Source organism: Erpetoichthys calabaricus, chromosome 5, assembly GCF_900747795.2.
Source record: "Erpetoichthys calabaricus chromosome 5, fErpCal1.3, whole genome shotgun sequence".
NCBI classification, from domain to species: domain Eukaryota; kingdom Metazoa; phylum Chordata; class Cladistia; order Polypteriformes; family Polypteridae; genus Erpetoichthys; species Erpetoichthys calabaricus.
The window spans coordinates 93277737-93304803 of NC_041398.2; the positions used below are offsets into that span (position 1 = coordinate 93277737).

General features: G+C 38.1%; 1 protein-coding gene across 6 annotated transcripts in view; it reads left to right on the top strand.

Moving 5' to 3' along the window:
- lcorl (ligand dependent nuclear receptor corepressor-like) overlaps positions 1-27067 on the top strand; it is a 215095-nt gene that overhangs the window by 60536 nt on the left and 127492 nt on the right. For 5 of the 6 annotated variants that reach the window (XM_028801767.2, XM_028801764.2, XM_028801771.2 and 2 more), the window contains exons 2-3: positions 17556-17621; positions 26108-26187. In XM_028801767.2, coding sequence (XP_028657600.1) covers positions 17556-17621; positions 26108-26187 — 146 coding nt within the window. Of the gene's footprint in view, positions 1-17555; positions 17622-26107; positions 26188-27067 lie in introns of those variants that run through there. The other variant, XM_028801768.2, reaches the window with a different exon arrangement.

Genomic DNA, 27067 nt, shown 5'->3' on the forward strand with positions numbered 1-27067 from the left:
GGTCAGCTGCATTAAGAGTGTCTCACCTGTTGCAGAGCCCGCAGGTGAGACGCTAACAGAGAAGAAGCACCGGGGATTGTCATCTGTTTTTTAAAGACGGCATCCTTTTGACGTTTTAACCTCGTGTTAAAGGATTGTTATTCTTGTGTATTTTAAACCTCCACTTCACAACTGTTTTAAGGATTATTTATTTTAAAGATTTATTGAATGCTCTACTGCACTTTGGACACCTGTTTTTGATTCTTTTAATAATCAGTTATATTATTTACCAGTGTTATTTATTAAAGGTAGACTACAGTATATATAATTTATCAGTGTTATTTGTTAGGAAAATTGATTTTTATGTTAATATATTTGGGGTGCAGAACGGATTAACTGGATTTCCATTATTTTCAATGGGGAAGTTTGTTCTAGATACGAGAAATTCGCTATACAAGCTCAGTGCTGGAACGAATTAAACTCGTATCTAGAGGTTCCACTGTATTACTAGTCATTTAGCCCGTTACAATAACAGGCGCTAGAACAGTAGTGCATAAACATTAGTAGGAACAGTCTATATTAAATGGCAAGGGACTTTGACCTCATTCTTTTTGTTGGTCATATTTTTCTTTCTTTCAGCCTTTCTTTTGTTGATGTTTACTTGCTGAGCTGACCGTTCTTCGTGGGCTGCCGCCGTGTATTATGTGTCTTTAATTTTCTGTGAGAGTAATACTGTCTTGTACGGCTCTATTCAATAAGGGCGCGTAGATAATTTAGTTCAAATGGCTCTGGAATATGTGAAGAGCAACAGGTGCAGATCTTTATTTACGCGCGCCTTTATTCACTGCGCCCAATTGAGGTTGTCCTTTTGAGGCTCGCCTTTTTGTGCGCGCCCTTATTGAAGGATGCCTGTGCACGCCCTTATTGAAGGATACCGTCTTGTACGTCCGCTGGCTTGTACATCCGTAATACACGTCCGTACGTCCGTAATAAACCTTTTAATTTTCTCTGGCGGTAATACAGGCGTGCACGTCGGTAATATGCCTTTAATCTCCTCTGACAGTAATACTGGCTTGTATGTGGCTGTAATATGCGTCACTGTATTGTGTACCTTTCATTTCCTCTCGCAGTAATACTGGTTTGTATTTCCGTAAAACGCCTCTAACTTTCTCTGACAGTAATACCGCGCATAGCACCGTGCCCCGCGCATGCGCACTTCACCAGAAGACACCCACACACGGACACCTGGACGCACATAGGGATTTTATATATATATATATATATATATATATATATATATAGATACAGTACTGTGCAAAAGTTTTAGGCAGGTGTGAAAAAATGCTGTAAACAAAGAATGCTTTCAGAAATATAAATGATTGTTTATTATTAGTTTACAAAATGCAAAGTGAGCGAACAAAAGAAAAATCTAAATCAAATCAATATTTGGTGTTACTACCTTTTGCCTTCAAACCAGCATCAATTCTTATAGGTACACTTGCACAAAGTCAGGGATTATGTAGGATTATAGTCAGGTGTATGATCAACCAATTATACCAAACAGGTGCTAATGATCATCAATGTCACACGTAGGTTGAAACGCAGTCATTAACTGAAACAGAAACAGCTGTGTAGGAGGCTTAAAACTGGGGGAGGAACAGCCAAACTCTGCTACCAAGGTGAGGTTGTGGAAGACAGTTTCATGTCATGGCAAGATTGAGCACAGCAACGAGACACAAGGTAGTTATACTGCATCAGCAAGGTCTCTCCCAGACAAAGATTTCAAAGCAGACTGGGGTTTCAAGATGCGCTGTTCAAGCTCTTTTGAAGAAGCATAAAGAAACAGGCAACGCTGAGGATCGTAGACGCAGTGGTCGGCCAAGGAAACTTAGTGCAGCAGATGAAAGACACATCAAGCTCATTACCCTTCGAAATCGGAAGATGTCCAGCAGTGCCATCGGCTCAGAACTGGCAGAAACCAGTGGGACCCAGGTACACCCATCTACTGTCCGGAGAAGACTGGCCAGATGTGATCTTCGTGGAAGAGTTGCTGCCAAAAAGCCATACCTCCGACGTGGAAACAAGGCCAAGCGACTCAAGTATGCATGAAAACATAGGAACTGGGGTGCAGAAAAATGGCAGCAGGTGCTCTAGACTGATGAGTCAAAATTTGAAATATTTGGCTGTAGCAGAAGGCAGTTTGTTCGTCGAAGGGCTGGAGAGCGTTACAATAATGAGTGTCTGCAGACAACAGTGAAGCATGGTGGAGGTTCCTTGAACATTTGTGGCTGCATTTCTGCAAATGGAGTTGGAAATTTGGTCAGGATTAATGGTGTTCTCAATGCTGAGAAATACAGGCAGATACTTATCCATCATGCACTACCATCAGGGAGGCGTAGGATTGGCCCCAAATTTATTCTGCAGCAGGACAACGACCCCAAACACACAGCCAAAGTCATTAAGAACTATCTTCAGCGTAAAGAAGAACAAGAAGTCCTGGAAGTGATGGTATGGCCCCCACAGAGCCCTGATCTCAACATCATCGAGTGTGTCTGGGATTACATGAAGAGACAGAAGGATGTGAGGAAGCCTACATCCACAGAAGATCTGTGGTTAGTTCTCCAAGATGTTTGGAACAACCTACAAGCCAAGTTCCTTCAAAAACTGTGCAAGTGTACCTAGAAGAATTGATGCTGTTTTGAAGGCAAAGGGTGGTCACACCAAATATTGATTTAGATTTCTCTTTTGTTCATTCACTGCATTTTATTGATTTGATGAAAATAAATGATTAACACTTTAATTTTTGAAAGCATTCTTTGTTTACAGCATTTTTTCACACCTGCCTAAAATTTTTGCACAGTACTGTATATTAGTAAACCTTCAAAATAATGTGCAGTTATAGTCTCAATAGCATTCTCAGCATTTCTGGAGCTTAGTAGAACCAGATAACTATAAGAATCTTCACCAAGCAGCTCTGAAAATGTCTGCTTTGTTTAGGTCTACATAACTTCTGTGAGTCTGCCTTTTCTAACATGAACGTCATGAAATCAAAGTTCAGAACAAGACTGACAGATGAATATTTAAGTGACTCCATAAGAGTGACCCTCTCTTGTTGACTCCATGCAGTGTCAGGCATCTGACTAACTGAAAAACGCACCACACGTGCAAATGGACATGTGAATACTCTTGTGAAGTCAAATTGCATTATTTTGTTTTTACAGCATTCATGTTTTAATTCAATAGTGTGAGATACACTAGAAAATGCATACAAACATACAAAATGCACTTGCAGATGAACTAAATATTTTTTTGTGATGTTTTAATGCAAAATGCGAGTTGTGGACAGCAACATTTTGTAAATGTTCAGGCAAAACAAGCTTAGTCATTTTTTTGGGTTGAAATAAGCTATGAGAATAAATGATAGAAAACATGAGTAGCTCTCGGCCATTTTCATTTTGTAAAAGTAGCTCTTGGGGGGGAAAAAAAGGTTGGCGACCCCTGGGTTACGCAGTAGCCAGTGTCTGTATTTTAAATCATCGGGTGCTCAGGTCAGAGGTGTAAAATGGGGATGGATGCTGTTTATTTCATCACACAAGGAGGAAGGACTAAATTTATTTAAAAACACAAGAAAAGTATCACTCATGCTTGTTTTCAGATTCATGGTGGCTGATGAAGGCATTTGGCTTTTGTGCAGTTTAATGATGCTGTTGCAGCATCCCTTACCACTTGGTGGAGAAACCCTTGTTGGCAAGCACAGTTTTAAGACATTTCTTGTAGTTGGTCACCAGGTTTGCATACATCTCAGGAGGGATTTTGCCACACTCCTCTTTACAGATACTCTTTAAATCCTTTAGGTTTTCCTGGCTGCTGCTTGGCTATCTTGAAACTTCACCTCCCTTCACAGATTTTTCCATAGGATTGAGGCCTGGAGACTGGCTAGGCCACTCCATGACTTTAATGTGCTTCTTCTTTTGACACTCCTTTGTTGCCTTGGCAGTATGTTTTGGGTCATTGTCCTGCTGGAAGACCCATCCACGACCCATCTTCAGTGTTCTGGCTGAGGTAAGGAGATTCTTGTCAAAGATTGTATGGTACATGGCCCCTCAATGTGGTGAAGTCATCCTGTACCCTTAGCAGAAAAAAGCCCCAAAGCATGATGTTTCCACCACCGTGCTTGACTGTGAGGATGATGTTCTATGGATCATACTCCGCATTTCTCTTCCTCCAAACACAGCGGGTCAAGTTGATGCCAAAGAGCTCAAGTTTGGTTTCATCTGACCACTGCACTTCCTCCCAAGCCCTCTCGGAGTTATTTAGATGTTCACTGACAAACTTGAGATGGGCCTGTGCATGTGCCTTCTTGAGCAGGGGTACTTTGCAGGCGCTGCAAGATTTCAATCCATTACAACATAGTGTTACTAATGGTGTTCTTGGTGACTGTGGTCCCAACTGCCTTCAGATCATTAACAATCTCCTCCTGTATAGTTTTGTGCTGATCCCTCACCTTTCTCATGATCATCCTCACCCCATGAAGCAAGATCTTGCATGAATCTCCAGACGACCGAGGGCGATTGATTGTCATTTTATATTTCTTCCATTTCTGAATAATCACACCAACAGTTGTCACTTTCTCACCAAGTTCTTGCTGATGGTCTTGTGGCCCATTGTGGTCTTGTGTTCATTTCTTTGTAAGTGAGCAAACTTTCAAATTCAGCTGGGGATCAAACAATTTATTTCCCCCACTGTATTCTTTCTCTTTGGATTAGCATTGTAATAAGTGTTTGTAAGCATTAAACATGGAATAGTAATTCCCTGTCATGCTAGCAGACATTCCAGGTACATAGTGTCGTCTGCATGAACTTCCATTGTTTCACATAATGCACAAAAATATATCAATTTAAATCTGCAAATTTTCAGCTGCTGCAGAAGTTTATGGGAAATTGCATGTTTCAGATTCTTTATATTAACATGTTTACCAAATGTCTTGGATTTCAGTTGTCTGATAGGATGTGAAATTAATTATTTTTTTTTTTTTTTACTACTGATAATGAAGTCACATAAACGAAGCAGCCTATGGCATATTAAGAAAAGACGAAAGGCAGAGAGGATATTCTGTAATGTTGCTGAAGTTTTTTCAACTCTGTTCAAAGTCGAGCATGTCCTGTGGTGAGTTTGGATCCCAGAACAGAGACAAGATTAGTCGGATGTAATCATCATTGGATTATTATTAATAACCACAACTGGCTGTCTAGTCTTCAGAAAAAATGCAATGCATATGTATTTGTTGAAAACTAGCCTCTGCTGAAAGGAAAAGCTGTGCATTTTTGAGAATGTATAACTGTCAAAGCATGTTAGATTAATCTTATGGCATTTTGCCACTGATGCTGGCTTTAACACCATATCCAATCTTTTAGAACCCTAAGTGATTGCATTTTGAAGTGTTTCACATCTCCTGCAGAGCTTATCAGAGAACACAACAGTCTCCTACAAGGGAGTTGACTCTGAAAGCCGTTCGTGGTTTTGAAGCCGGATCGGGGTGGGAACTGTGGGGTTACCTCTACGTTTATTATAATTTGAAACACTTCTTCATTGAGGATTCGTAAAGTTAACCTAATTTATTAGCTTGTGTGACCAAATTGAAAGTTACGGGAATTGTTAAACAGAAATGTCTTGTTTGGTTAAAATGGTCATGCCTTGTCCAGGTGATAACATTGTCAGTCTGTGACGTTTAAGGGATGATTGATTATCCTGAGCATTCAACAAATTGCCCACCCTAGACTGCCCAGTGTGGGGATAAAATGATTTTGCAATCATGAAACAAATTTCATTTGTTAAATTGATGCTTTTCAATGGAGACCCACTGCATTTGAGTTGTCAATGGTGTGTATTTTGAATGTATGATTGTATGTACTATAGCATCATTTTTTTTTTGTATTTTTATTTTATTAATTTTCATTGTAATCATTAATAAAATAAAAATATATAAAAAAATATTGCAATAGTACATACAATCATGTGTTCCTGAAAGCAGGGATAGGAAATCTTGGATGATAATGAAATCTGGGTTGCTTAAATGCATTTTTGCACTAATGTATATTAGCTGGTTCCAGATCACCAAATTTCAGTCGGCTTGGGCAATCCTGGATATGTTGATCCAGATTAAGGCATGTTCACAGCAAAGTTTACAAACACTTATAAATCGATAGGTTGATCAACCAATAACTACTAAGAAACAGACAATTTCTCAGACGATTATTGACACATTTGACAAAGGAGGAGCAACACAGTGGCTAAGAAATGGATGATGATGTGGAGGAATATCACTTGAAGAATGAATGTGTAAAAGTTAATCACCAGAATCACTTTCTGTGGTAAATTGTTGCACTGTCCAAAATATACCCTGGCTATGTTCCTTCAAACGTTATGTACTGTCAAGTAAGCATTGTAGTTACTTTTTGCAGTTTTAATATCATCAAAAAAGTGTAACATATTTATGTTTTCAGCATACAAAAGAGTTCAAGTCATTACGGTGAGAAATGTCTGTTACTGTGCCAGCACTGAACCCTGCATTTTCATAAGCAAAGGTTCATTACTGTCCTGTACAAATGTGTAACAGAAGACTCACAGTGCTTACTCTTTGAATGGTAACTTACCCTGTTCAAACAGGAGACTTCGGATATGTGGCCTTAATATTTGTACATGAATTATGTACTGTATGTGACATCTTATTTTTTTCTTAAGAATGGATAAGAGGACACTTTGATATTTGTGCTAGGTATTTGATATACATAATTGTGCATCATTTGTAAGAACCATTTGCTAATTGCACTACAGTTCAACGTAGAGGTAATATTGTTACCTTTTTTCATCACAGAACCCTGAATCCAAACTACATTAATAAGAATATTGGGTATAAGTAAGTAAAGTCAATAGTTATGCATTGCAATTGACTTAAAGTGACAGCTCAAGCAACTAAGGACTGACAAAATTGCAGCAACTCTAGTCCTTAATTGTGAAATTCTCTTCATAGGAAAACTTGACACGAGCTGTTTCAAGATGTAAATTTTGATGCTGACTTTAGGCAATAACTTGATTTGCTTCCTCCCCAAATCGGTTGGATTAGTGCTGCACCCATATGTGTTCTTTTGTTACAGAATAAGTTCTTAATGATTCCCATGGGAAAGCTGTGAAGCTTCATTTACCAGGGAATATATGCAGGCCCAGGATTCAAGTACAACTTTTATTTGCAAGAAAAACGCTTAAAAGTTATACCAGTGTGAACTAATTAATCCAAAAACCTAACCTTGCATTTATAACCATGTATATCACTTGTGCTTGTTTCTACAAAGTAGTAATGTTTCCTTCGATGTTATCAGTAGTTGCTGATCAGCGAATTTCAGCAAAGTGTTATTCAGAGAATTTGCTGCTTTCGCCCTTGTTTATCATATTATTTACTGATAATTCAACGGTTTTGGAAAACGTTTTTCTTCCCAGTGTTGCATAATGTTTTGCAAGGCCAGCACAACATTACCTGGAGCTGTAACAGCCAATTTTGGATGAATTTCCCCGGAAATATGATGCCGATTATTTGCATTACAGACTCTGTGGGACTTAGTGGTAGAGATGAGAGAGAGAGAAAGAAGGAAAGAGTTAAAGGACTTGCTGCTGTTGCAATTTCATTTTTGGCCATTTGTTGTATTTTGTTTGAGGTCATCGTTCTAGTTGAGGTTTTATATATACTGTGTGTGTATAATATATGTGTTTCTTCACTTTCTACCTATTTCTATTCCGGAAGAAATACTGATCAGTCTTGAATACTCAGATAGCATTGTTTCAGTTTATAAGAACATTTTAAAGTCCAACACTTTCAAAGATCCCAGGGTACAATGGGGAAAGGATCTTTAACTTAATATTTCAGAAAAGGAGTGTAAAGCAGCCATGCACAGAATGCACTCTATATCCATATGTGCAACTATTCAACTTAAAATCTTCTATTGGACACATTTATTGTGATTAAAACTATCCAAAATGTTTCCAAGGCAATATTCAACCTGTGAACATTGTAATCTAGCTCCAGTCTCACTGGGCTATATGTTTTGGGCATACATCAGATTGATCATTTTGGACAAAAAGTTTGGTTTTGTTAGTTTTGATTTGATTGTATTGATTGTTGTTTGCTTTTAATTAAAATCAATAAAATATTGTCGCATTCAGAGCTGGTAATGAGACAAACGCCTGAGGCAGTGCTTTGGTCAGGGTGGCATTTTGTTTTTTTTGTTTTTTTTTCATTTTATATAATATATAATTACAAAACAATAAATCAAAAAAGTTAAGTGTTAACCTAAAGAATTACATACGCATCTAGTATCTCATATATATATATATATATATATATATATATATATATATATATATATATATGTGTGTGTATATATATGAGTACTGAGAAAAACGCTATATAAATGCAATGAATTATTATTATAAAATATAGCGTGTGTATCTATCCTAAAGATTTAAAATGTCATTTTACGCCATTCGCAAATACACGCCACATGTCAATACGCAGCACTGGTGTTCATTTTCTTGATTTATACATACTGACATAGGTGCAGGGAATTGTAAGGAAAATGGGTGGGGAGGGGAGTTTACTGCAGTCCGGGTGCAATGCTAGTGAAGTGTTTTTTAAATGTTTCTAAAAGATCATTTCAATGTCATATCACATTAGTGCTAAATAAGTTATCTTTGAGTGGCCCTAAAATCAGTAAGTCTCTGGTACCTCTGTGATTGTCTCACCGGTCTGCCAGGTAGCTTACATTTAGAGAGAGCATAGAGATAGCAGTCATGGAGATCTTTTTTAGCTTGCTAGGAGCAAAGGTGTAGGTAGAGCATTGTTTTTCAACAGTTTTTCTGTGGTGGCCCTTTTTTGTTCTTTATTTCACCGTAGGTAGAGCATTGTTTTTCAACAGTTTTTCTGTGGTGGCCCTTCTTTGTTCTTTATTTCACTTTATACAATTTTTTCTATTTGGAATTTGTTAGTTTTTGCATACCCCTTTGGGTCAGAGTGCAGGGTCAGCCATTGTATAGCGCCCCAGAGCAATTGCAGGTTAAGGGCCTTGCTCTAGGGCCCAGCAGAGTAGGCAGTAAGTGGGATTTGAACCAGCAACATTCTGGATACCAGTGCTGATCCTTCGCCTCAAAGTCACCACTTTTTGTAACCTGAAAAAAACCCAGGGTACACTACGATTCTGCAAACCACAAAAGCATTAAATCTCTCAGATTTGCTAAACTGTCCAAAGGGGCGGGATTGGGAAAATAAAAGCATCTTGGAGATTGACATTCACAGTCACAGTACTTGTGTAGAATATGTTGATTGTTGATGGTGATGAACAACTGAGGATAGTATTTGTGAAATTTTAACACAAGTTTTAATGTATGCCCATTTAAGAGATGCATATTCTTTCAGTTAAATCAATCTTTAAAAGGGCAAAGTCAACAGTCTCTTTGATTGTTTTTTAATTTGACACATTTGTGTTTCATGTGCTATATCAAATATAGACGCCTGAGCCGACACAGGCTCACACCTGGAGGCACGTATAAAAACAAAAGAACTTTTTTATTTTCTTCACCTGTGAGGCACGTCTTCCCCGTGACCCCCACAGGTATAACACAGTCCCCAGTACACAAATAAAGCACACAAAACACACTCTTTTCTGGCACCACCACTCCTCCAAGCTTCGTTCTCCTCCTCCTGACTCTGGCCATGAGTGGTGGCTGCTGGCCCCTTTTATAGTCCACCCGGCAGTGCTCCAGGTGGTTGATTGCCGAGTTCCGGCTGCACTTCCGGGCTCAGGAGTCCCAGCTGCAGCACCCCCTGGCGGCGCCTGCGGGACCCGACAGGGCTGCACCCTACTCCAATTCCCATGAAGCCCTGCAGGAAACAGAGGCACCGCTCCAACCCAGGGGGGCGGCCATCTACCATGCAGGGGGAGGTATTGCACAGTCCATGGCTACTCCCCCTGAACATATAACGAAGAACCCCGGCCATCCTCTACAATAAAATTGTGTGTGTGTGTGTGTGTGTATCTATGTATGTATATGTATACAGTGATTTTTTCCCCCCACGCCTATCGCAAAAGTTACATTCCAGACCCATCAGCGATAGGTGAAAATCCGCGATATAGAAAGACCATATAAATAAACATTTTTTTTTTTATAGTTTAAGCCTTAAAATACCCATCCCACATGCTTTAAACACATGTAAACTTATTAAAACACACTTTGTAAACACATATGAGATGTGGATGTCGGGCTAAGGATATGAGTAACATCTCTTTATTATAAAACACCAGTAATGGCACAAAGCACGAAAACGTGCAGCGAATACACTTGACTTGAGCATTCCTAGTTTTCAAACTTTCTCTGTATGTTTAGTGTTCGTTTGCTTAGAGTTTGATGTGCTTGCTGCTTTCTGAGCAGCTCTTCTTTTCTCCACCCTTAGTGGCCCACTTCTTCTCTTTTTTTCGTCAGCATCTATTTGCATTTAAACTGATTAAGGGAGTTTTTTTGTTGCAATAAGTACGTTTACTTTAATTTTTCACTTAAGCTGGCACTTAAGTATTCAACCTGCCTCAAGAATAATTTTAAGATAAAAAAAGAGATAGGGGAAGTGACGGCGAAGGGATGAGAATGTCGCCCGTACGCATGTGCCGCACGGCTGCCCTGCTGGCTGCTGTTGAGAGTTGATTCTACAATAAAATAAAAATAAAAAGCAGAATAACTTTGGAGGTCAATCATTACCCCGAAAGCAAATGGTAGACTTTGCGTAGTATATATGTTCCAAATTCAGGTCAGTAGTTCAAATGGTTTGCGACCTACAGGTGATTTAAAATCCTGCCACGGTAGCGCATTATATATAAAGATTTTAACGTCATGCAAGACAAGGCAGTGAGACAGAAGAACAGCTGCTGTACAGGCTTTTAAATGATCGACATGCAGAGCGACAAGTAGAACAGGCATCTTGGCAGAAGCAGCACAAAGCCAGTAGCTGATCCGTGCACTTCTGCTTAGTGTGCGTTCAGCTCCCCCCCCCTTCACAACGGGAGTGGGAGAGACGCGAAGTGGCAGGAACGTAGCGCACCTCCGGGGGGGTTGAGCGAAGCAATCGAGACCACATCATCTCGGAGAGACACTTTCACGACATGCAAGACTAGACATTACAACCTTAGGAAGCAAAACCCGTGAGACAGTGGTATTAATAAATCCACGATGTAGTGGGGGGCGCGATAGCTGAACCGCGATATAACGGGGGATTACTGTATATGTATATATATATATGTGTGTCTCTGTGTGTGTGTGTGTGTGTGTGTGTGTGTGTGTGTGTGTGTGTGTGTGTGTGTGTGTGTGTGTAATATATATAAAAGTAAGGTCTTCAATTTTTTTAGAAACACAAACAACCGTTTATTTTCTATAATGTTTACATCATTTTAAAGGTTAAAGACTTATTTGTTTTTCTACATAATCGCCATTTCGGTCGATGCATTTTTGTAGATGCTGTGGTGGTTTTAGAATGCCCATGTCATACCAGCTCACCGCCATGTCCTTCAGGAAGCGTTGAACCTCATCTTTCACCTCTTTGTCGGAGCAGAATCGCCTTCCGGACAAATGTTCTTTCAACTTAGGGAACAGGTGGTAGTCACTGGGTGCCAAGTCCGGACTATAGGGTGGGTGGGTGATGAAGTTCTAACTGCCGATCTTTACGCATGTTTTACTCATCCTTCGCGACTGTTTCGTGAGAAATTGACGGTCTCCTGCGCGAACTTTGAACCTGGCAGTAGCATTCAGCGGGAGCTCCATTTTCAAGGGCTGCCAAGCCAAGATTGAGCATCCCAGCAAAGCCGCACATGCTTGTTTGGGAGTGGAGGAGGCACCAATCACAACAGTGTAGCAGCCAACAGCCGTACGAACAGTTTCTCTACGTCCCCACCGCTTTGGAGATCTTACTTTTGGGATTGCCCTCGTGTGTGTGTATGTGTGTGTGTGTGTATATGTATGTGTATGTATATGTATATATGTATGTATGTGTATGTATATGTGTATATGTATATATGTGTAAATATATATATATATATATATATATATATATATATATATATATATATATAAAATGTATATGTATATGTGTGTATATATATATATATATATATATATATATATATATATATAATAATGTTTGTGTGTATATATACACACACACACATTTTATTTTCTTTTATGCCATATGTATTATGGATAAATATTTTTGTGGATATTTTATTAAAGCATGTATTTTAAAGAAATTGTATTTATTTTAGTATCTTATAGTCACTGAAAAATAAGCCTAATTAAAAATGAAATTGTTAACATCTGTGGTGTATAATTTAATTATAAAAATACACTTTAATACAGGACACAAGACTTCTTTTCGTCTGGTTATGTAGGAGATTAGTGTAAAATGTTTTTTGAAGGGATAAAAAAAAAAATTGGAGTTGGTATAGGAATCGAACGATCAAGTAACAATTAGTGATCGGTATTGGCCTTAAAAACCAGATCTTGGCATCCCTAGAAACTGCTGCCTTCAAAAGAAAGTGTCCTGTGGAATTCCGTGGTCCTTTTCGTTTAGCACAGGCACATTAAGGCATGATTGTATATCTCTTTGTACATTTGTTTGTTGTTTCTCCTTTTGATTCAATGTGTGTTCTGTCAGTAAAATGCATGCATAGCCACTTCCTCTGTTGTTTACTCTTGTAGTCTGTATTGTTAGGTTACAGATGTATGATTTAATTTTAAGAGGGTGCTTTATTTTTTTAAGCTGACAGTAAACTTTAATAAATGTTTCAAAGTTGCACTTTTTTCAGAAATTGTTTACCAGACTGCTGTTTATATTATAATATCCTCCTTAATAAAATCCCTGTGTGTGTGTGTGTGTGTGTGTGTGTGTGTGTGTGTGTGTGTCTTCTGGTGAAGTGTGCATGTGCGGGGCACGGTGCGATGCCTCAAAGGCCGCCTGACGTGTCACAAAAGACAGAGAGGGCGGGACCTATAAAATATCGCGCGGCCGATCCAATCGGATTTCGGTAAATGAGGTAAGACCTAAAACATAACACACGAAAAATCCAATCGGGTACTGAGACATGGAGACCAGCTTCCCCAAAGAAGTGGGATTAGTGTGTGTTGTTGTGCAAGTGTTCACTCTGAGGATGTCAGATTTGCGATTAACAAACGTGGCCCTGTAAAGTGTTTTCCTAAATATATGAATTTCCATGATATTACAATAGAATGACTTTTAAAAGTAGATTTATTTTCGCGCACATAAAATCTGTTGCTGGGGAGACGCCATACATACTATAATCAGCTGCACGCCAGCACAGAAGGCACACAATACAGTGATGCATATTACAGCCACATGCAAACCAGTATTACTGTAACAGAAAATAGACGGTCCTTTTGCCATTTAATATAGACTGTTCTTACTAATGTTTATGCACTACTATTCTAGCGTCCGTTATTGTAATGGGCTTAATGTCTAGTTAGCAATAAATTCTTTAATGAAATCTTATCAACAAAGAAATATGTAAATGGTATGTAAGTATAATAGCAATAATATTAAATTGTATCTGAACACATAAGAAATCTGTGAACAGATTTTTAAAAGATAAACCATTTACAGAAAAGTACTCTTCCACATTCTATAAAGTTCCTCTTACTCTTTAAATATTTAGTTGAGTAGTTTCTCTGCCTATTCCTTTGGAGCATTGATCAGAATTTTGAAGTCCTAGTGTTTGTGTGGGTAATGGGGTGCCCTAGAAAACATTTGGAAGTTCTTTAGCTACAGTAATGTTTACACAAGATGGTACTGAACGCATTTCACTTAAACAAATGCAGTACATCAACTGCTATATTTTCATTCATTGTAAATGCTTACAGAAAACTATACTGCTGTTCTTTTTTGCCTTTTTATTGACTTTTTGAATGTGTTCCTCCCCCCTCCCCCCATTTGCTGTTGTAAATGGTATTGAATGTCAATACTTGGACACATTAGAAGTTCATACACAAAATTAGTTTGATAACCAGAGGTTATTAGGACTGAACCAGAACCAAAGTCACAAATGAAACATGAACCGAAAACCAGGTTTTCTTTCACTAAAACATATTTGATGTTCATTGAGTGCTGGTCTCTAATAAAGTCTTTCCTGTGAAGGACAAAGTTCAGACACTTTGTTGTGCACAGCACTTTTTCCAGCAGTGTTATGCATATATCCTGCACCACTACACACACAGATATAATGCCCCTTGAAATCTCTTTTGATACAGGTGGCCAGACCTCACCCTTGAGCCTTACGATAACTTATACAGTGGTGTGAAAAACTATTTGCCCCCTTCCTGATTTCTTATTCTTTTGCATGTTTGTCACACAAAATGTTTCTGATCATCAAACACATTTAACCATTAGTCAAATATAACACAAGTAAACACAAAATGCAGTTTGTAAATGGTGGTTTTTATTATTTAGGGAGAAAAAAAAATCCAAACCTACATGGCCCTGTGTGAAAAAGTAATTGCCCCCTGAACCTAATAACTGTTGGGCCACCCTTAGCAGCAATAACTGCAATCAAAGCGTTTGCGATAACTTGCAATGGGTCTTTTACAGCGCTCTGGAGGAAATTTTGGCCCACTCATCTTGCAAAATTGTTGTAATTCAGCTTTATTTGAGGGTTTTCTAGCATGAACCCGCCTTTTTAAGGTCATGCCATAGCATCTCATTGGATTCAGGTCAGGACTTTGACTAGGCCACTCCAAAGTCTTCATTTTGTTTTTCTTCAGCCATTCAGAGGTGGATTTGCAGGGGTGTTTTGGGTCATTGTCCTGTTGCAGCACCCAAGATCGCTTTCAGCTTGAGTTGACGAACAGATGGCCAGACATTCTTCTTCAGGATTTTTTTGGTAGACAGTAGAATTCATGTTCCATCTATCACAGCAAGCCTTCCAGGTCCTGAAGCAGCAAAAACAACCCCAGACCATCACACTACCACCACCATATTTTACTGTTGGTATGATGTTCTTTTTCTGAAATGCTGTGTTCCTTTTACGCCAGATGTAACGGGACATTTGCCTTCCAAAAAGTTCAACTTTTGACTCATCAGTCCACAAGGTATTTTCCCAAAAGTCTTGGCAATCATTGAGATGTTTCTTAGCAAAATTGAGATGAGCCCTAATGTTCTTTTTGCTTAACAGTGGTTTTGCGTCTTGGAAATCTGCCATGCAGGCCGTTTTTGCCCAGTCCTCTTTCTTATGGTGGAGTCGTGAACACTGACCTTAATTGAGGCAAGTGAGGCCTGCAGTTCTTTAGACGTTGTCCTGGGGTCTTTTGTGACCTCTCGGATGAGTCGTCTCTGCGCTCTTGGGGTAATTTTGGTCGGCCGGGCCACTCCTGGGAAGGTTCACCACTGTTTCCATGTTTTTGCCATTTGTGGATAATGGCTCTCACTGTGGTTCGCTGGAGTCCCAAAGCTTTAGAAATGGCTTTATAACCTTTTACCAGACTGATAGATCTCAATTACTTCTGTTCTCATTTGTTCCTGAATTTCTTTGGATCTTGGCATGATGTCTAGCTTTTGAGGTGCTTTTGGTCTACTTCTCTGTTTCAGGCAGCTCCTATTTAAGTGATTTCTTGATTGAAACAGGTGTGGCAGTAATCAGGCCTGGGGGGTGGCTACGGAATTGAACTCAGGTGTGATACACCACAGTTACGTTATTTTTTAACAAGGGGGGCAATTACTTTTTCACACAGGGGCCATGTAGGTTTGGATTTTTTTTCTCCCTAAATAATAAACACCATCATTTAAAAACTGCATTTTGTGTTTACTTGTGTTATATTTGACTAATGGTTAAATGTGTTTGATGATCAGAAACATTTTGTGTGACAAACATGCAAAAGAATAAGAAATCAGGAAGGAGGCAAATAGTTTTTCACACCACTGTATATAGGACTAATGGATCGAGCTTATGTAATTTGCATGTGTAGGGAAAGTTCTAGGGAAGAGTTAGAGGTTGCCACTGTTAATACTGATGTGTGCACTTTCAAAAGTGGTTTCAGGCACAATATTTGCACAACCCTTACAGCAACACATTATGAATTTTAACTGCAGCAGACACAACACCCATTTGGTCAACCGAGTGGATTTCCTCAGGTAGCTAACAGCTTAGATAGAGTTCTGTGATCTATATAGATTTCACCCTTGGATCCCTCAAGGAAATGGCACTGTGACCCACATGTCAGTAAGGCATTCATTAACCTTTGGTTGAGTAACTCTACTTAGCACCTCATAGTGAACATGAGACATATGCTACACACTATGTCGTCAGAAGTTTGTGAACAATAAGATGGACATCACCTCCGAAAACCCATGGACATTAAATATGGAGCTAACCTCTACTCTTTGAAGCCCTCCAGATTCCACAAGATTTTCTTTGGGAACTTGCATCCATTTAGACAATAGAGCATTTGTGAGGTTAGTTACTGGCATTGGACGAGATGATAGGTTCGATAGGGTTGTGGCCATAGTTCAAAGCATGCCATTGGAATTCCTCTACACCAAACTTGTCAAAACATGCGTTTTATAGATTTGGCTTTCTGCACAGAAATAAGGTAATGCTAGAAGAGAAAGGGATTTGCCAAACTGTTGCAACAATATTAGAAGTGTGCATAAATGTTTTTATGTTGTTATCCCAAGGGGTCTAGCCCAAACTCTGAATAACAGTCCTAGACCATTATCCCTTTTCCCCCAAACTTTATAGTGGGTACTGTGCAGTCCTAAAGGTAGCATTCTCCTGACATCCACAAAACTTTTCGTCCATCAGACTGTCAGATAGTACAGCCTGATTCATCACTCTGAAGAATATGTTCACTGCTCCAGCCACTCCAACTGACAATTAGCATTATGTATAGTGGTCTTAGGCTTGTGTCCAGCTGCTCGGCCATGGAAACTCCTTTCATAAAGCTCCTGACACACACTTCTTGTGCTGATGTTGCTTCCAGAGACAATTTGGATATGTATGAGTGATGGAACCGAGGTCTGTTGATTTTTAACATGCCATGTACTCCAGTACTTGGCTGCTCTGTGATCGTATGTGGTCTACCACTTCATGGTTGAGCTGTTGTTGCTCCTAGACACTTAAACTTCACGATAATAGCTGTTACAGTTGACCGGGGCAGATGAACTGGAACAGACTTTTTACATTCTGCCTTGTGACAAAAGTCATTCTATGGCAGTGCCATATTTAAGTTACTGATCTCTTTCGTATGAACCATTATACAACCAATGTTTGAGAATAGAGATTATGTGCTTGATTTTATGCAACAGTTAACAATGGTGGGACTGTAACACATGCTCTCAGTAATTAGGAGGGATGTCTACATTGTTTTGGCAATATAATGTATGTTAAGTTGTCCACTGCCAGTTTTTTTGTTTGAATCAAATTATTCCTTTTAGTTACTTTATTGCATTACTAATTATCTCTGGATTTGTTTATATGTTGCAGGTTTTGAAAGCATATTGGAGGGGATCTATGGTCCAAGACTGCTAAGGGATATTAGCATATTTGATGGTATGTGTTACCTTTCATGTATTTAATTCTCATCATTTTCATATGAGCAAAAGTATCAATTTTTTTACTGTAATACTATTTTTTAGACTAGCAGTCACTTGTAATGTCAAGTAACTTTTATTAACCTTACTGATATATTCAGCTAGGAAACAGATATAGAAATACCCCAGTTACCAAAATAATAGAAAGCACGTACTTTGTTATATTAGAAGAAACTTATTATTAGAGGTAGATTTAAAATACTCGACTGTTCAAATGTTTCGGGTCAGCTGGAAACTTTTTTTTTTTTTTTGATAACTTAAACAAAGATACAATTGATTTAAAAATACAGTTTAGTGTCACCAATCCACCTTAACTGCATGTTTTTGGATTGGGTGGAAAACGGAGGCATCCAGAGGAAATCCATATGGACATGGGGAGAATTATACAAGCTTCAGGTAAGGAGGACTTGTAATGTGACCCCTTTTCTCTTACTGTGAGGCAGCAGTGATACCACTGTGCTGCCCATTCTTGAACATGCTATATACAGTATCACATGAGTAAAATATTCTTGCCATTAGGGATGGGAATTGATAAGATTTTCACGATTCCGATTCCATTTTCGATTCTGTTTAACAATTCGATTCTTTATCGATTCTACTATCGATTCTTATTTTTAAAAAAGGAGAACACACGGGTCGATTAGCTTAGAACTTTGTTTTATATCTTTGAACAAGATAGAAATTTAGGAGTAGCATGACCTTACAAACCCAACAGTGAGATCTTAAGAGATCCACAGCCTACGGCTCCTCGATGGGGTGCCACGGGGTCCCCAGAAAAAAATGTGTAAATGTAAAATAATAATAAAATAAATATTCTTCTGTAGCAATAACAAAGTATAACATAAATTATTCTGTGGCAATTACACAAGAATGTCCAGTAACATTTACACTCTCCTTTTTAAAAGTATATATGAGCTGAGCACTCAAAAATAAAACTACATCAGCCAGCAACAAATACAATCAACTCAAGTCCAATGGAACTGTGCACAGTGCAATTCTGCAACCATCAACTATTTTGACAGCTACATCCATGTTGGCCGCATTATCAACAGTGGCTGCCACAACCTTGTCTTTGATACCATACTCCTCCAAGATCTCATCAGTTTTCTCTGCTACAGCTGTCCCTGTCTGTGCGTGGTACACTGGTTTGGTTTTGAGGACTTTTTCTTGAGCCTGGCCATTCCTGACATAATGCAGCGTTACTGTGAGGTAATGATCTTGACTAAAACTTGCCCATCCATCTGCAGTGACGGCTGCCTTCAACACGTTTCAGCTCAGAAATGGAAACGGATGAAACATCCGGTAAGAGGAGAACACGCAAATTTGACATTCTCTGACTTAGCCTACAATTAAACACATTCACTTACCGAAAATCGGGGGCATCTACTGTGGCAAATGGGTGCAAGCCTTTTACCACAAACTGCGGTGACATTCGTCTATCCTGGCCTGTGTCATTTTACTTTTCCCCACCTCTGTGAAAGGAGAAGCTACCGGTAGACTGCAGCGAGAACTGCCAGCATCTGAGACAGCCAGACTCTGTCTGTCTCTCTCGTCATGGTCATCTAAATGCAATGCACAGTAATAGCAGGTTTTGCAATAAGGCAAATCGTGCTAACATAATATGCAATGTTAGTTGATTAGTTACCTGCCGTATTAACGGGAGAGGACGTGCAAACGTTACCGCTGGTGCTGGGTTGAGATTCACTAGTCCGGAGCGGATCAAAAACACAACATTCATTTAAGGTTATCGCGTGTTTTGTGTGCAAATGCTTTTGCATACTCGTAGTGTTTCCTCCCTTTGATGAAATATCTACTTTGCAAGTATTGCAAGTTGCCCTGTTGTCATCCTTTCTCATAAAGTATAACCAAACTTTTGAGCATTTGTGCCACTTAGGCTCCATGTTTCCTGCTGGGTAAATGACGCTACGCAACGCGGTGACGTCATTCGAGGCGACTGGAATCGATAGGGGAATCGTTTGCAAAAATGGCAAACAATTCCAAGGAATTGAAACAGTGGGAACCGGTTCTCAACAAGAACCGGTTTTCGATTCCCATCCCTACTTGCCATAGATCAGTTCTTGCTTTTGCTAGTGACTTCGATTTTGTTGATCGTCTTTGCAAAACACAATTAGAGGGGAAACTGTATTCTTTTAAATTCAAACAGGTAATTAGTAGGAATAATGAGAATTTTCGATATAAGTACAGTTTCACCCTATAGCACATCCTGTAAAGTGGTAATTTCAGTCAGATTTATAATACTTTTTCCTATAATCTTTAGCTTAAGAGGATTTAGATCAAAAGGGATTTGCTGCCTAAGGCTGGGTTTATACTAAACGTGACGTGTGCATCTTTAGACGCTTCTGCTACTCGAGCAGTGTATGGTTTATACTTGCATTCATACTTTATGTAAATCTGGAGGATTCCACTGGTTGGTAGTGCAAAATATCTTGACAGTGAGAAAGCAACTTTCGGCTTTCGCTGTGTTGTGAATTGCCTGAAAATCCATTAAATTCAAAGGGCACATTGCCACAATATTTCTGAAAAGGATGGATGTTTAATGATTATATCCATCAATCTACGGACATGCCCATTCCAGCATGCAGCAGGCATGAGATAGAAACCATCCCTGGACAGAGCATCAGCTCATCACAAGGTGAATACGAGCACACACACACACACACACGTTTCATTTTAGCATTACCACATCCCCAAACCTGCATGTCCTTTGAAGGAAACCAGAGCACATTGTGGAAACCCACCAACAAAACATGCAAACTCCAGGCAGGGAATACAAGGAGATGCAAGTCCCTGCAAGGCAGCAGCACTACTACTCCACCTCCATGCCGCCCTCGCATGTGTAATTATTAACTGTATTAATTATTTATAAAGTTAATGATTTATCTGTAAAATGTATCATACATGCTTTAACACATTTCATCTTGAAAGTGCTATTAATTATAAATCTAAGGACTCTAAATGTGCGAAGAACTAGAATATCATAAATTTAATGTGTTGTGTGGCAATCTCTGCCTGCTGCTGCTGTCCGCACAGGAGGAAGCCCCAGAAGCATGTAGCGATTAACAACTGGGTTGTTTTTAAGATGACGTTTACAGCATTCTATTTAAATGACAAAATAAAAAACGAGATTAAAGTTGAAATTTCCACTTTAATCATGAAATAGACCTTTTTATTTTCTTAATGGTGTCCCTAATTTTTTTTTTTTTTCTCTGTGGCTCGAATACTCATTTCCATACATTCTGATGCTGTTACGAAGGTGCAAAAAAAAAGAAGAAAAAAGACGGCACAGAAGATGGTATGTGAGATCTTTAAAATGTATTGCATCATTACGATGGGGAAAATATGACACTTATATTGCCTATGCGAGAAATAGATGAAGAAAAGCACCATGAATGCATTTGTATATCAGTTTTTATTTCTGATAATTTGCTTCACCAGCATGAAGCCATTCATCAGACACTGAATCATGCACATTGATCACGTATGATCTGCAAAGTCACATGTTGGTAGTTAATACTCGCACTTGCATCTCATTTATTTCCGAGGACGTGCTTAGAGGACACATCAATTGAATGTAGGGACTGTGTGGCAGCCATGATGTGTGCTCATATTCATTATGAGTGTGTGAAGTATAAACTGGCCCTAAGAATACTGTTACAGCTTTATTGCTGACAAATATTAAAAAAAAATAAAACACATGCTGGCTAATTATCTTTTTTCTGTAATGTCCCAAGTTTCTGTCAAATCAGGCAAGGCGTTTTTGAAGTTTTGGGGTATTTTGGTGTGCTATTGTAGAGGGGTATTATCCCTAAATTTTGTTACGTTACTGGTTTCAAGTTTTAGAACACCTTAGTTTTTCAAGTTTTTGCATTTTTGTTTTTGTTAATGGGAATAGCACTGGTTTTAATTCAGTTATTTGCTATAAATATATTGAAAGAGTGTAATCTGGTGGTGCAGTGGCCTTTATGTTGCTAATCTTCAGGGGCTACGATTGGAGATATAAAAATTGGGTGGATGTTATAAGTTACACAGCACATTACAGATTAAACATGTTTATAAAACAAGAAAATGATCACATTTGACTGTGTTTCTGTCAATTTCGTGAAGTTCATACAGGTATATGGGCTTAGGAATAAATGCTGGTAAGTCAAGTGAGCAGTTTTTCATACAAAAGAAGTAATACAAAAGTGACATGCTGTTTGTAACACATTACATTTTAAAATTAACTATTTAACTTCTTTAAATTGGTAATGTAATTAATTTACCTCGAATAACATTCCACAAACTGTTTGAGGGAGACAGATTCTATGCTTGTTTTCAGATTCATGGTGGCTGTTGATATTGTGTAATTTTTTTTAAGCACCTTTTTAATAACATTCAAGCATTTTGCCAAGGAAGAATTCCATAAGTGTTCTCATGCATATATACAGGGGTTTTATAGAAACCAGGATTCTGCCTTAACTGTGACACTCAACTTTACATGCATGCACAAAACCACAATAAACACTCTCACTATGACTGTGACAATTGTTCAGTACACTTGTAAATGTTCAGTGGAGAGTTTTTTGTAAAGTTAATACATATTATGGCCTCTAGAGGTTGTGTGAAATGTCCTGATGTTTTTTTGCTACTTTTGTGGAAACTTTGTAGTAAAAACCATAGAGAGATTTTGTGAATACAAGATTATTACATGTATTTTGGAATAAAACTTGCTTACCAGAGCAAGCAGTGAGCTCACCCTTGCAGTGTCTGCTCTATTTGTGTTGAGGAACTAAGATAATGGATAAAGACCTAAGAAGAAGGCGCTTGATTTGGGTATTCCAAGAGAACCCATCATAGTCAGTTATTTCTGTTCCCACTGAATTAAAAAAAATAGTTTATCCTAATGATTTCAGAAGGAGAAAATACTTCAGGTGACGATCAAGAATTTGTCCCAACATGTACAAGCAGCGAGCCACAGCCATTCATTCGGGATGAAGTTTATGATTTCAGTAAGTATTCTAAATCTTCCCAAAGATGCTGCAAAGCTATTGGGATCCCATTTAATAGTTAACTTATTACATCCAGACACGGCTTTCTCTTGGTAATGAAATAGAGAAGCACAGTTTGCAGCATATTTCAAGAAAGATTGGTCCTCGTTTTACTGCACTAATGTAATTGGCTTTGAGCAGAATCCTGGTAGATTATAATGCAGGAGAACGTAGGCTATTTATTGGCTCATTCAAAATGAGCCTAACAGGAGTACTTCTTTTTAACAATAATAATTTTTCTCTGAAACAATCCCCTAGACTGATTTTTACTTTATTATGCTGACTTCGTTTGTAAGTTGCTTTAGATAAAAAGTGACTGCTAAACAAATTTAATGTATGTTAAGTGTAATAAATATGCTTCAATACCAGTTGTTCATTATGTGCATTTAAAAGAACTTTGAAAATTGTCTTGATAAAACTAAAATTAGCGCTGTTGGTTTTGTATATCTTTCTTGCAAGCATTCAAAGTATAAAATTCCCATGTTTTCTGTCTGAATGGGAGAAGAGCCAAAGGATTAGCATCATCAGACCTAAATCCAGCTAAAGTACTGCTACTGCTACTACTTAATATGAACTCTTTAGACCAGTGGTTCCTAATGCTGGCACTGGCGCATTTTTGCCAGTACTTGAAATGACATGGCCATTATATTAATGCTGTTATTGGCTGCTACCAGTTTGCAAGAAGCTGTATATGAAATTTCACTAGTCTACTGTGCTCTTGTTGTATTAAACCCAGAAGCAATGCGGTTTAATATGTTTACTTAAAATTAAAAAAATAAATAAATAAATAAATCAAGCCGCATGAAACTTCAAAGGGTCCCTACAGCAAACGGGAGTGCTGTGCAGTATGTTGCCTATACTGATATTGGTTCACACAGTGATACGGATCTATAGTTTTAATGGTATTTGATGATAGTTTACAACCTTTATACTTTGTGCATGAAGCATGAATCGTGAATCAGTTAATAAAATATTGGCATTTCATCTGCCTGAACCAGAGAAGTAACTCTGCTGCATTAAGGTACATAGGCCCACTCTTTTAAATAAAATGTTATGATGCAGACAGTTCTCTTTGCACCAAGAAGCAAACTTTTCCACCTATACTCTATCTCATCACCTTTATCAATACATCCCACAAGTGCAGAATCATCTGAAAATTTCTGCGTTTGACATGACCTGGTGATATATTTATAGTCTGAGGAGTGCAGTGTGAAAAGAAAAGGAGATCTATCTCATCACCTTTATCAATACATCCCACAAGTGCAGAATCATCTGAAAATTTCTGCGTTTGACATGACCTGGTGATATATTTATAGTCTGAGGAGTGCAGTGTGAAAAGAAAAGGAGATCTATCTCATCACCTTTATCAATACATCCCACAAGTGCAGAATCATCTGAAAATTTCTGCGTTTGACATGACCTGGTGATATATTTATAGTCTGAGGAGTGCAGTGTGAAAAGAAAAGGAGATCTATCTCATCACCTTTATCAATACATCCCACAAGTGCAGAATCATCTGAAAATTTCTGCGTTTAACATGACCTGGTGATATATTTATAGTCTGAGGAGTACAGTGTGAAAAGAAAAGGAGATAGGACTGATCATTGTGATGCTCCAGTGTCGCTCACATCCATATCAGAAACACAGTCCTTGAGTCTCACAAACTATTGTCTGTCTGACAATACATAATCCAAGATGCCATAGGCTAATCCACCTGCATATCCCAGAGTTTACCCCTTACCAAGATGGCTGGATGGTATTTAAAGGTGTTGGAGAAATCAAGACATCATTCTCATAGTGCTGCCAACTGCCTGAGAATAAGTCTTGTGGACCAAATAGATAATTGCATCCTCTACTCCAGTCTTTGTCCGATGGGCTAACTACAGTGGGTCCTGGTGGTCTATCACAAGAGGACTAATAAAGTCCAGGAACAGACTCTCAAAGATCTTAATGATATGAGATGTAAGTGCTATTGGTGTGTAGTCATTAGGTGAGGTTGCGTTGCTTGTCTGTTACCAAGGCAACCGCAGATTCACAGTGCCACAGAAACAACTACAAGCCACGTGCAAAGTGCCGGTCACCCAATGGGTGATGCAGGGAACATAATGTTGGTAATCAAAGTTGACCTTGTGAATGGTTTATAACTTAGAATTTAACAGAAATTGATCTATGTTCTTAATTAAATAAGGTAAACCTCTGCCAACTGTTAGGAGGTTTCAATATGTTGAAATGATTACTTCATCTCGTTAAATGTCTGGTTTTTGTCTGTTTGACAAAGATGAACAATCATGTGTCTGTTTTTTTTGTTTTGTTTTTTTTTTTAAATTAATTTTAATTGTATACAAAATAATTCAAGTACATATTGCAAATACAGTGGGTACTATTGTTAAGCATGACCTTTAACATTAATTTCTAAAGAGAACAGTATTACATACAATTTTAAAGATATTTAAGAAACACATTCTGTGTTGTGTAAAATACTAGAAGAAAAAAGCCTAAGTTTTAAAGCAAGAAGATTTAAAATTATTTGAAGTTATTTGACCAACTTCATCCATATGGGTAAGTGGGACAATCTTTCTTGTTTATTATTACATGTCTCTGTTGAGAGATCAATTATTTATTAGTGCTGGCATTCTTTACCCTTTCTAACTCTCAGGTACCATATTATTATCAAAATCTGTTGGATGCTTCAGAAAAAAATCAACAGATTAATGCAATTAATGTACAGATAATGTCCCCGTCAGAATTCCTGCTGATACTAGAGCAATACTTGGAATCAGGCTGTCAGCTGGTTCATGGTTCAGTGAGTGGCTTGTGTTCTAATGGTAACAGGCTGATCAGAACTGATAACACTTTAGGTAACAGAATATCTAGCATTTTTGTGATTTTGATAGCATAGATAGATTAATGCAGGGGTTCTCAAAGTCAGTCCTGGGGGCCCAGGTTTTTGCTTCAACCAGATTCATAATCAGTGACAGCTAAATAACACTAATCTCAATAAATTAGCTGTTTTTTTGTCCTTTAAGAAAGCACAGAGGCATGATTTTTACATTTATTAGACATTTATGAATTACTATTTCTTGATGCAGAGAAAAGTCTCAAATATTACTGAAAATACTTAAATAACAAAAAAAATCTTGTATATTCTATTCTAGTGTATATATTACTTTAAGATTGTATTACTTGATGGTTATGCAAGTGCATTTTTCTATGTTGTGGCTCAGCAAGAAATTTTGGTTTACGAAAGGCTAGTAATACCTAGCAGACAAAGCAAATTGATTTATTGTAACTTTTAAACAGAGATTTAGGTGGAAACTGCATAGGAGAAAAAGCTAGAAAGAAGATGATGGCTCTAGACCCAAAAAAAAAAAATTTTTTTTTTTTGTTTTTTTTCCAGACTGTGAACCAAATGAAGTAAATGACTGGTCCTTTGATGAAAACTGTTCTTTCTGCAACCTACAAATAGAGAAAATTAATGTAAGTGCTGCCATGAGCCAAATTCCCATTTATTTTATTTATAAGGAAAATGCAATAATATGCATGAAACGGTGAATTTTAATTTGACATACTTTGTAGTCTTTATTTAATTACTATTCTTGATGTCAGGAGAAAAAATATACAGGCTGGTCTTGGGTAACAGCATTGTTGGGTTGTTGCAAAGTCACAGATATGAAATAGCACATAAAACACCCATATTCCTTTTGTTCAGAACTGAATTCAGTCAGTTATCCTGTGTTTTTTCCACACTGACAAACTAAACTAGTTTTAACATGGATGAATACTATACTGTACATAGAAGCCATTACTAACTGTGAGAACTATTATCACATGCTACAGACTTAGTCATTTTCAATCACTTTATGCTTTTGTTTGCTTATGTTGCCAAATGTAGGTGTACTCAGGTAGATAGCTCATTCACAGGTAAGTGCAACTAGAATAGCAGCTGTCCATTTAGATGAGGGAAGGCAGAACTGCTGCTTAAAATACCCAGCATCATAAGTATAACTGAGGTAAAGCTGTCTCAGATGTACATTTGCCAGGAGAGCAAGTAATTTTTTAGTGATTCCTCAGCAATGAGAGATCAATTATTTGTTAGTGCTGGCTTTTTTTACCCTTTCTAACTCTTAGGTACCATATTATTCTCGAAATCTGTTGGATGCTTCAGCAACAAATAAACTGTGTTTTACCTAAATTATTTGTAAAAGTAGTTTTGCTTCACTGTCTCCTGTGTGTGTGTATATAGAGATAGATAGAGATAGATACTTTATTAATCCCAAGGGGAAATTCACATACTCCAGCAGCAGCATACTGATACAAAAAACAATATTAAATTAAAGATTGATAACAATGCAGGTAA